At 42.2% G+C, this 12748-nt stretch overlaps 1 protein-coding gene across 1 annotated transcript in view; it reads right to left on the bottom strand.

The window, feature by feature from the left end:
* Positions 1-12748, bottom strand: part of znf827 (zinc finger protein 827) — a 112953-nt gene that overhangs the window by 64334 nt on the left and 35871 nt on the right. The window contains 1 exon segment of the mRNA XM_061679290.1: positions 4093-5313. Within this exon segment, the coding sequence (XP_061535274.1) occupies positions 4093-5313 (1221 nt within the window).

Here is a 12748-nt window from a genome sequence, read left to right as displayed (position 1 = left end):
CATTTTTCATCTGCTTGTGTTAAAGCGAAAAGAACCAATTGTCGTTGGCTGAGATGTTTTAGAGAACTAAGATTCATATGTGACAATGTCTTAAGAAAGATAACCAAGACTTCAATGAAAGGCAGAGTACATCAAAAGAGGCCACAGTTTCGTCATTTAACAATAGCCGATTAAATATCGAGCACAACATTGTTGATTAATAAAAGCGTCTCTTAGGGCTTTAGCAGACAGCGGGCTGAGAGTTTGCAGTCTACAACTGCACTTACATTGTGTCTTAATAGCTTATTTCCAAAGGTATACGGCTGCGTACAATATGTCACAGTATTAAACCTTTTAAAAGAGTCTTGTTGTGTCGTCTCTCATATAGACTAACACAGCACCGCCGTAGCCTTCGGAAAATGTAGAGAATTAAAGCAACGCCTCCGGGCCAGGGTGAAAATATTATATTTATTGCAGGGTCATTTTTGATGGTGAAGGGCTTTCTGTTTGGCTCCGTTTAGCCCAGGCCATCACTTTGAATTGTGCCGTTACTAAAATGCATATGCAAATCACAGCACATGTGGATTTATGGCGCTAAATCAATGAACAATGGATTTAACGCCCACGCCGCAACACTACTTGGTGTAGCATAAAACCTGCCATTTTTCATTTGTTTTTACGCCTAAAATTTGTTTCTATTAAGGCAAGCAGGCAGCAGTCAGTTGACTGTACAACAAGGGTTTAGGTCAATGAATGAAACTACTGTACGGTAATTTCATTTCATATTGTTCTACAAGTTATTTTTTCTTGGTAAAAATTCTAATTTGTCTTGTAAACAACTTTAATGTTTTGGTGTTTAAATATACAATATTTAATTGTCATGTGTATTCTGCGTTAATTTTACAGTGAAATTCAACTGGGTGACAAAACCCAGTTGGAGAACTGTGCAATTTGTCTTCCCCCCCCCCGTTTACTCAAAGTTATGTGAAGGTACCCTCCCATTTCTTCAGTGAGAGAGAGGGAGAGAGATGATGAATTTGCTCACATTACAACTTCATCCTCGTAAAATGATGATAAAATGATTTTCCTCAGATGTTAAGACTTTCTTCTCATAATAGTACAGCTTTTGTATCCATTTCAACTTTTGTACCCACTTGGACTTTATTCTTGGCGTTTCTACTCAATTAATGAGCCTAAAAGTCCTTCGCATTTGTCAACTCAATCTCAGGGTTAATTAATTTATTTTTGCATGAGTATGAACTCAGAGTGCAAAACAACACGAGGATGACTTGCGAGTAAAATCCGATAAAGGAAAAACAAAATGGAGTTGGGAGTCCTAAATGAAAAAGGAGCAGACAAAATGAACACTAAATGGGCTTTACGGTGGGAGTGGTGCAGAGACGCCAATAAAAAACAAGGCATGGCCGTCAATAATCAAGGTCACATTTTTCAGTCTGGCGACCAAACAACATACCTGCATTTTTACAGCACTGCTCGACCTTGACGGGCTAGCCGGGTTACAGCAACCTCCCCCCCTTACCCGTTCTTTCACCACCACCTTTTTAAGATGCAGATCACACAATATTACATCGGCCCCATCATCTGTCTGAAGTCAATTTCATCCCGCCATTTTAGATTTGCTCGGAGTTGCGACACAATCCTTCAAAAGTGGCCATCCGTCTCTTTGAAAACATTCTCTTCTCCACTACAGGCTACTCAGTCTTGCTGTCTGTCTCTTTTTCCTTGTTTGGGTTACACGTCCACGTCTTCCAGAATAAATGGTATGCAGGCAGCGAATGTACACACATCTGTATCCAGTCAGTGGAAAGTATGACGCGTTTGGCCTTAAGGTCTGCCCTCCCGATCAGCGCGCCGACACCACCGGTTAGAGCGGGGTTCCACGCTGGCCAGACCCAAATGAGGGAGGCTCCCCCTGCTGCTTTTCTGGCAGCCCCCCCGAGCGCAAATGAGCCCGTCGAGGAAGACGGCGAGGTCTCGGTCGGAGGCCCCCTGTGGAGCCTGCACTGCCCTTTTCTGAGACTTGGTTGGTTGGCTGACGCTTAAGTGTCTTGCTATGAAGGTAATTAAGACTGCAGTGGCTGAAACAAGTGAAGTTTCAGGGAGCGTTAGGGCCAAAATGTAAAAAAGGAAATTTATGACACAAACGTTTTTGAGAATATAGTCGTAAATATCCGTGTATTTTTCATGTAATACTTATACTACTTTTTAAAAAATCATTATATTCTGACTTTAGTCTCTTAAAATTAAATGTTTCCTCATGATATACGACTACCTATTAAACCAGATTTCAAAATAATTCTCATAATTGACTTATTCTCACAATGTTATTACCTTTTTTATTGTAAATAAAAAAAATGTAAGTTAATTTTTTTATATACATTATTAAAACCTTTTTGTCCTAAGATTATGACTGTTCTTGTTGTATCACATCTTTATCTTTGTAATATTGCGACATTTTAAATTGACGTCTATTTTATCCTAAAATTGCAGGGTTTTTTCTCATAACACAGTAATAGTGGACGGGGACCGAGCCCTGCTGCAAATAGCGAAAATTCGTGAGTAATTGACGTCCCCCTATAATGCTTTATAATTGCCTATCTATACCAGAAGATGGCATCAAAACACTATTCTTCTATTAGACGGGGCTTTGTAGCATCTTAGAACAGTTCAGAAAGTGTACAAGAACAGCAAAAAGGCAAGTTTTTCATTGCATAACAGAGGATAGGGCTTCCCCCCAAAAAGCAATAGGTGCATTTGCGAGAAGCAAAAATTCTCGGAAAATTACTTTTTATAATCACATTTCAACACTATTCTTTACTCTTAGTCTTTATTCTCAATGTTTGGTTAGTCACATAAATTCTCAATGTTTTTATTTTTTTATTCATGTGAAAAGTTTTTTCTCGTGATATTAAGATATTATTGTAAATTTGTCTTTTTGTTTTGAAATTATGGCTTTTTAAAATCAAACTTTTTTATCGTTGCGTTCTTGTTCTCCTAAAAGTGTGTTTTTTTAAATATGACTCAATTCTACTAAAAATACCACTATGATATTTATAGCTTTGCTTTTTATTTGGTAATGACATCACTTTATTCTCATGAAATTACAACTTTTCAATAGTAATATTACAAGATAGATAGATACTTCATTAATCCTGTGAGAGATAAATATTTTTGATCAGAATACTATGCCATTATTCTTATGACAATAATATTATTCAGAAATTATTCTCACAAATACATTTGTTTGTAAATTACATCCTTTTTCTGGTAAAATAATGACTTTCCATCATCCTATAAAGAGTTTATTCTTGAGAAATTGTTTTTATATAAAAATCTATTCGTTGTAATTATCAGACTTAATTCACCTTTTCTTGTAATATTAACATCTTCACTCCTATAAAATAGCGTGATTTTTTTTTTTTCAAAATTTAATTTAATTTTATTTTTATAGGTAGAATAAAGTGTAAAACATGAAATAAAAATTGTTTCTTATGTCTACAATTATTTGTATTGGTGCATCATTCATTTCTATGAATGTGCCTGTGAATATTCTCATACATCCAGGTCATTTCATTCTTCAAGACGTTTTGCCTCTCAGTTCCTATGAGCAGACATATAGTAAGTGCATTTCAGTGATTCCCAATCAAGATGCCGCACACACCAGTGTGCCATGAGAGATCAGAGATGCTGTGGGAAGATTTTGCAGTTCCACTTTATTTGTCAGAAATGTATTTATTAATTCCAATATATTTGTTTAACTATCTATGCCAATGAAGTATAATGACAGGCAGAACCATTAAATGCTCTTTCATTAGACGGCAAAAGGTATAATAAATCTGTGTATCCCCCTGTTGCCATTCATACAACAGTGTCTTCCTGCAAGTATATGGGCTTTGTGAATAATAGGCCCACATTTCACATTAATTAGGTCAATTTGGGAGTAAACTGAGCTGAGGTACTATGTTTCAGTATCCAGTATATACTTTTTTGTTACATTTTTGTTTTGTGATGACCCATGAGATTTTCCGGAATGTAAAATGGGTGCATTGGCTCAAAGGTTGGGAAAATACTGCCGTAGATCATAGTAGTTACCTGCTTGGCTGTTGGGTTTTCCTCTTCCTTTGGGTGTGGAGGGCAACAACAGCTCCAGGCCGTGGGTTGGTGTCGACGGCGTGGGGGGCTTGTGGTTCTTGTCCAGCAGGGGCTTGACATCCTCTTGGAGGATGCTGCCGCCCCCACCCGACTGGGGGGAACCTTCCTTCTTCTCGGTGAGCAAGTTCCCCGCCGCCCTGGCCGCCACCTCTTTGAGCAAGGCGGCCGATGAGGTCATAGACACGAGCGACAGGAAGGACGTTGCAGAGTTCTGATGGTCGGCCGGCACGCCAGGCACTGACGAAGCGTGACTCCGTTCGCTGACTTTCTTGGAAAGCGCGGCCAAGGTGGAGCTTGCCGACTGTGGGCTGAACGGAGAGTTAAAGGCATCGAAGCGCACCACATCATCGCCCCGGCTGCCTGCCCCTCCGAGGGGCGGCACAACGGACGAGGCGGTGGTGGAGGAGGTGGTGGCGGCGGCGGCCACGGATACAGCGTTCTTGTCTTGAAGCACCGCGTTGGCCGCTGCTTTTAACTTCTGGATGGCAGAGTCCGGAGAGAGGCTGGACCCGCAGGGCGTGGAGTGGCCGGTGGGCGGCCACTTGTCAGCGACACCCGCCCATACGAAGCTGCCGCCGTTGCTCTGGGAGTTGAAGTGGTCCATAGGCTCTTGTTTAACGTTGGTGAGCGAGGGCCCCAACGATGCCGGCGAGGCAGAGCCACTGTTGTTGTTAGCCAGCTTGCGTGCGAGCGCACTTAGCTGCTGAGCGTGGTGTGAAGATGGGGAGAGGGTCAGGGGCGATGCAAGACCTATAGGCGGGGATTCGCTTCCACGTGACGCCCGCCCCAGGATGTCCCCCGCATCTAGCTTCAGCGATCCAGCCTCCAGGAGGCGGCGCAGGTTGCTGCTGAGGGGCTTGCCAAGTGCGCGTGACGCCGCCTCGCCATACAGCGATGAAACCACCGACGAGACGGTGTCATGCGGTGAGAAGGCACCACCGCCCAGCCCCAAGAGTTCCAAGGAGGTGCGGTGGACGGGCGTGGGGCAGCCCGTCGGGCTCTCGCGGTTAGCATCCGGGGACGAGCCCCTCGGCAGAAAGAGCTCATCCTGGGTGTCACCGTAGGATGAAGACTCTGAGCGCGTGTCGGACGCATTCCCGAACCAGCCTTCCTCCTCCGCAGTGCCGCCGTCAGGCCCTCCTTCGTCATTGCTGTCCACATCTACAGACAGGGATATGAAGGTTAAAAATTATGCAAATGCTGATATCAGCTTTAATACGTACACCACCCTTGAAAAGTAAGACCAATTCTTTTTTTTTTTTTTTTTTACGTAGACTAAATCCTCTGGGTTTGCCATCAAAAGACAAATGAGACAAGAGACCTGTATTTCTGCTTCTCAGGTATTTACTCGACATCTAGAATTGATACACAACATCTAGAATTGAATTGATACACAACATCTAGAATTGATATACAACTTAAAAAATAGGAATAGACTAACATTTACAAGTGATTTCAATCCTCAGAGTTAAATCCTAACCCTAAAGAGGAGACTGAAGGGAGTAAAGGCCTCTTTATACTCCCACGCCCGCATTGCATCGCGTGACCGACGAATTGGCCCGCGCGGCTCCTCTGCGCAGCAACAATTGAATGCCGCGGAGATCGTTTCTCGTGATTTGTCCGCTTTAGTCACATGCTGTGATGATGTAATCAGCGTTCCTCCCGGTTCCACAAGGCACCTACGCCGCCGCCTTCTCGATTGATTTTGCAGCATAATTAAACGTATCATCTGGTCACCTAGGTCCATTTGTTCTAACAGACTCTGTTCCACGGTCGCCATTGTTGTTGCTTTGTTAATTGTTACGGAAATAAAGTAAAAACGGCTACCGGAAATGGCCCAAAAATGCAGAGGAAACTCCACCCTGTGGCATCCTAGCCAATACCTTCTGTAGCGACACCTCCGACTTGGAGGAGAACTGCAGTACACTTTCAAAACAGCACACGTGGGTTGCGCTTGAGTATAAAGGCAAACTGCGTGCGGCATAGCCGCAGTGACGTCCACGAGAGTATAAAGAAGCCTTAACCCCTCCAAAACAACTAAAAGAGCTGTGACAGTGAGCGCCTGGAATATCATTTAAAAGAAGACTGAGGAGAGGACTTGGCCCTGTTTAGAAGGGAGGCACAATTGAAACACAATTCATTTTGTTCCTAGTTAATTTCACAAATACAGATCCATTGTTCGATACATTTTCTATACCACTTGTCCTCATCAGGTCGCAGGTGAGCTGGAACCTATCCCAGCTGACTGGGCAAGAGGTCGCCCGTCAATCTCAGGGCGCATACAGTCGAACAAGAATTAAGGGACTTGAACGAACTTAACATGCATGTGTTTGGAATTTGGGAAGAAGCCAGAATACTCTGAGTAATGCAAGCATGGAGAGAACATGTAAACTCCACACAGGAAGGCCAGAGCTGAGATTTGAACCCCAAACCTCAGAACTGTGAGGCAGACATGTCAACCACCAGTCCGCCTTGCTGCCCTGGATCTGATACATGACTTAGTAACTTTACTAAAATAACTTTGCTATCAGCATTTGTAACAAAAATCCACATTCTAGTGAATTATTGGAGCAGACTGAAAATAGCATTATTCACTTTAACCTTTTTGCTTGCAATAACAGCATCAAACGTGACATCACCAAGTGACATCAAATGTTTGCATCCAAGTCGATCTCTGAGCTTAAACCCCAAAAAGCATGCATTTTAGCATAGACTGAAAGAGACTCCCAAGAAGTGTGGAAAGGCATCACAAAGAAAGCTCGTTGTTGATTCTAACAAATTCTTACGAGAACATTTTCGTTCCTAGTTTATTTCACAAATACACGTTATTTAAAAATAATAATAATAATAAATGGCTTCTACGGTAGTGTCCGAGCCATCGGCTCGAGACGGCGCGTCACAGTGAAAATGTGCACACATTGTTAGGGCAATATCCCGCTTAGCAAAGGCACATGCTTATTAATTATGGGTCTTTTGTTAGACCTCTGATGCGTGAATTTTGCAAGATCTCTGGGCAAAAGAGGCTTTAAACTATGATCATATTTATAGGGAAACAACATCCGAGTGGTTAATTGCCCTGCAGATATTTAAAAAGTTTTCTGAATCTAAATCTGATAACGCTCCACACTTAAATTAGTCAGAGACTTTTTTGTGCTTTGCTGGGTGCTCCTGTTTTGGTTACCAACATGATTAATTAGGTCTTTCATGCCTGTGTGTGCATCTATGAACTGTTAATAATAATACATAATTACAGTTATGGGGCGAGGCAGTAAGAATGGTGAAATTAGAGACAGCCAGACATTGAAAATGACCACAACTATCTTACTTGAAATGAGCGACTATTTAAACATTCATAACACAATTACAACCTTAAGCCAAAATAAAATTGCTGTTTTCCAATTCACTCCTCGAGAGTGCCCTAAAAAACAAATTTCTTTGAAGATAATGGGGGCTCTCCGCAAGAGGCGTGCGAAATGTTTTTAGTAATTTTCATTTCCTGGACATTTTTTTGTTGTTGTTTTTTTAAACCAGATTCTTCCCACCCTTGCTCTCAAGGAGTCGAGTAACGGCGTTACCATGACAACCCGATCCATCTGGGAGGCTAGACAGCAAAGATTAGGGTAATGGAGGTTACGGAACTCCATTAATATTCATGAGCCTGCAAGATACCAACGGGGAGCCAATAAGGATAGGGTTAAGGTCACCCAGGGTCATTAATATACACTTCGTGTATCAATATTCATAAGTAAAATATTACAGCTTGCCAGACAAGGGCGAACAAAAAGGAGTGAGCATTCCTGATACATATTAAGAAAATGGTCAAGGGACTGTTTTCTGTCTTTGTTTGTTACTGGACAAAACACATTCAATCAAACCGATTGAGAAAACGCAATTGTTAAAACCTGTTTTCACCTTTCACAAGCCCAGCGGCCCGCTGTGTGTTTACAGGCAAAAGCAAAACAGTTGCCAGGAAACGGAGCCCCGGCAGCTGGTGGTGATCATTCGAGTTGGCTCGCGATCAGGCCCGGAACGGCGCAGCGTGGTCGTCAAAAGGTGAACACAATCACCAACCCGCCGCCACCTTTACCTCCTCTGCCTGCAAGGGGCTTGCAGAACTGCAGGTCTGTTTTGTGACGCTTGGTTAAAATTATGTTTGGTTGAGAAAATTCCCCTTCAGTAGTCATACGGGATTCAAATCAAAGTCCCTTGCTCTCAAAAAGTTGGTCAATTCTAAGCTCTGGGTTGAGAGTCGCATCAAGCCAATGTGAAGAGAAACAAAAACCTCCCAAAAGAAAACCAGCAATACCATTAAACATCATTTAACAGAGGTAACGGAGTAGCACGACATTTGACACTCACCAATGCCATAAAAATGGAAGTAAACAAAGTCCCTGTAAAAAGAAATGTCGTGGGGGTTTTCCAAGCCGCAACAACGAGGCACTCTAAGGTAGCTATGTGAGCGCAAAGCCCCTGCCCACACGATGGCTGTCACGCCTGACATTTTTCCCCCGCCTTCTCTGTGTGACATGCCGACAACGAGGCGGTCTAACGCAGCCATGCCAGCCCAAAGGCACATACTGGCTTGTCAAGTCAGACTTTTTTGAGGAAAGAAAAAAAATTCTCCCTTCCTCGCTCTTCCAGCTTTCTCTGTATGACGTGCGCGCACTCACGGCTGACAACACGATGCACTAAAGCAGCCACGGCACCACTCGAAGGAAGACGTATTTTCGAGGTGTAGGCAGAGCTAGCTAGCTAACTGGATGTCGCAATTGTGCTGGATAACTGCGGGTGCTGTTTTGACAACAGCCAAGCATATTTTTTAACTGGCCAAAATATTAAATCATTTTACATAGGGCTGCACAATATATCGAAAAAATATTGTCATTGAGATAATGGCATGTGCAACGTGTATAATGTGTGCAGCCTCAATTTTGCACATTTTTATAATACGGTATAATGTTGGATATAAACACAGAAGTCACATCAACAAACAACATAAATGTTAAATAAAATTATTTTTTCTTATTGCTAAGACCTGGCCTCACACAGTACTTGTCCTACAACATTACAGCCTCCGTGTGATCTTACTCCCTGGCACGTGTCCGCCCGTTTAATTTTTCATCATTTAACAATTTTAAAGAACTTTTAAGCAGCTTGAAGTCTGAAACATCGGGCTGTCTATGTTTCATTATTTTGGTTTTAAAGAATTTGGATTTTGCTTCATAAAACGGATGATTGTTGGATTATGACATTATCTTAATATTGTTAGCTTGTACTGTCAAACCTGTTTTGTGTTTGTTGTACGTCTGTTCGATTTGGCAAAAAAAATATTAATTAATTTTTCCATATCATCCGATCTCGAACATGATCACGATTTTTTTACATTGTTTTAAACTGTTTTAAATAGCCAGTTTTATACCATCTGTTCTGAAAATTAAAGAAGCTAGAGAGTAGTTAAAAATTTTATTAAACGCCTTTTGTTAACAACACTCAGTCAATTAAAACAGTAACCCCAACATGATATTAGCATACTTTACTCAACAAATAAAATACATGTAAAAAAATATAAGCACACTTTTTATTCAACAGTGCAGTGAATGTAGAAAAATAACACTAGTTTGAAGTCCTGAGTATTTTTGGAGGTACAAGATACATAATAAACTGCCCCCGCCGGGATAAGAAGAAGAATCACCTTTAATGTCATGCATGCACACGAAATTTGTTCTCTGCATTGTACCCATCACAGTGAACACATACACATTAGTGGAACACACTGGAGCAGGGGGCAGCTGAAGCGCCCGGGGAGCATTTTGGGGTATCAGTATCTTGCTCAAGGACACCAGAGCCGTGAGTCCGGGGGATGTTGGCGGATGGTCCAGTCGGGGTCTTGAACCTAGGTCCGCCACGGTGGCAGGCGAAGAGCTTAACCATAGGGCCTCGGCTGCCCGTAATGATAATGATGAATGATGAATGAATAATGAAGAAACCATCATTCTCCGGTTATGATGCTACATAACCTGTTCACATTATTGCTACTTTCAACTGTGCATCATCTTTAATAACAATACAGATTAACTAGTTTTAATTTAACAAACCACCTGAATAATGACACGATTTATTGTCATTGCTGGTGGTCTCACTGCTTGCAGTGGCTAACTGCTAATGCTACTCGCGCTAGCAACAGAGAGTGACAATGAATAAACACAATGCTGTCCGTTTTTGAGGGTACCGACATACCGTACACATCGCATAGTTAAAAGCATTTCTCCACGTCGCTTTGGAGAAGCCGCCACACAACCGATGCCGCCTCGGCTCCATCGCCGGGGCAAGAATGGGTCGCCACTGACTCAGCAGGCTCTGAGGACGCCTAAGTAGGCGTCTCGATCTTGCTACAGGGCAAGGTGGCGAGCCAGCCAAGGAGGCATGGCTTCTGTTTACTCCTGCTACTTGCAAACGCAAGTGGAGCAAGAAAAGGACACGTCCGATTGGCTCTTGTCACACACATCCCGTCATGTTAGATCGAGGAAATACGCACACAGCTGATAACCGAGATCGGCGTTATTAGGAATCCCATGCACTTTCCTGGCAGGACCTGCTCCAATATTACTGGCTCCAGGACACACGCCGCTGCATTATGATTTGCACGTGGATGTTTGTGTACGTGGGTAAAAACAGTCACTCGCCACGGGGCGAGCGTCACTCGCCAAACAGTTAATTTAGTTGCAATTGGCGACTGTTAATTTCAGACCCTGGCTATAGTCCACAATTGAGTAATATACAGTACATAGTAATCAGTCTTTGCACGTTTGGAGCAATTATTGCATTTTGAAACAAATCTCTGAATTCACTTTTGTAGGGTCTCTAAGCAGGTTTTTCACAATTTAAAAGAGTAAATTAAATATCTAAATTAAAGGCCTCTGACACTTTCCCATCAAAATTCACAAAGGACCACACATTATAATACAGTACACTTGCCAAAATAAATTTATTTATTTTTAATACATTTATTTTGGCGGGCGGTTGTGTCTCATCATCAATCATACTGTTTTTAAAATATGAGACTAGCAACAAATCTAGATTTTTTATTTTTTTTTGCCTGTTATTGTAGACATCTGGAGACCCTGAGACTCCCTCGAGAGCAGGAGAGGTTCACGGGTTAGGGTTAGATTTGTCATCCAGACCGAAAATGCGCAAAGCCACCACTGGCTAGTTTAACCATATGACCTATATGGTTAATGGTTAATGGCATGGCCTATAAAAATCTGATTGTGATATTCCTCCCAGGAAGCAGCACTTTATCAGCACGCCGCTAAATTACACTTTGTCAATTAGTTAAGTAGGCGCACCCATGTGGCACATGCAGTGGACATTTGGCCAAACAAACCGCCATTTGCAAAACTCAAAACTCAAAACTCGAAACAAAACATTTTCAAAAAATAGGCAACTAACAGGGGCACGGTGAAAAGTGTTTAGCATGTCTGCCTCACAGTTCTGAGGACCCGGGTTCAAATCCGGCCTTGCCTGTGTGGAGTTTGCATGTTCTCCCAGTGCCTGCGTTGGTTTTCTCCGGGTACTCCGGTTTCCTCCCACATCCCCAAAACATTAATGATAGATTCATTGAAAACTGCAAATTGCACGTAGTTATGAATATGAGCACGAACGGTTGTTTGTTTATATGTGCCCTGCGATTGGCTGGCGACCAGTTCAGGGTGTAACCCGCCTCTCGCCCGAAGATAGCTGGGATAGGCTCCAGCACACCCGCGACCCTAGTGAGGATAAGCGGTACAGAAAATTGATGGATAGATGGATGGATAGGCAACTAACAAACTATTTACATACTTGTTTAATTTCACACTCAATGGGTGGGCAGGCAGGTATTGACAGGTAACAATACTCAAACATAAAATATCAAAATGTCTGTGAATCTCAGTATTCAGCTGTATGTACATTCAAACAACCAATGAAAACACGTATTATGTATTTATTACTGGTCAGACTCTGGGTGTATATCCTTATTCCCTATTCGTGAGGACATGCATGAATGACAAGCGAATCAGATTGGAATTGTGACTCCTTCGACTATTCAAAAATAAAGAGCTGTTTTATGTCATAGTTCATTTAATGAAAAATCCAATGTGCCTCTTAGAAAAAAAAACATCGAATATTCAGTTTTGCATTCATATATTATTGCAAAAACTACAACATGTTTTTCAGTAGAGAAATAAAACTTCTAAGGGAAAACAATGTGTGTATAGCTCAGCTTTGTGTGTATTTTCATTCAATTGTTGAATGGAAAAAAACAAAAACTAATATGTAACTAACAGTACATTAGTGTTCCATACGTGGGATGACGTTTCCCCCCCAAAATCCACCAAAACTTGCTTTGGAACCAGAAGCAGATGCCATCATACACTATGGGAATGTTTTTCCCATCTGCAAAACAGAGGACAAGTCCCCGCCCACGGGGGATGCGCAGAAGCGTTGCTGCACTACGTCAAAATGGCTGCCCCCAAAAATACATGGTGGTAAACAATTGGGGAGTATTTTGTGTTTTTCTTTTAAGTACGTGGCGTGGCAACAGTTGCAGCGCTCGTTC

This window comes from Phycodurus eques, chromosome 6, assembly GCF_024500275.1.
Source record: "Phycodurus eques isolate BA_2022a chromosome 6, UOR_Pequ_1.1, whole genome shotgun sequence".
NCBI lineage: Eukaryota > Metazoa > Chordata > Actinopteri > Syngnathiformes > Syngnathidae > Phycodurus > Phycodurus eques.
This window is presented reverse-complemented; position numbering and strand designations above follow the sequence as displayed.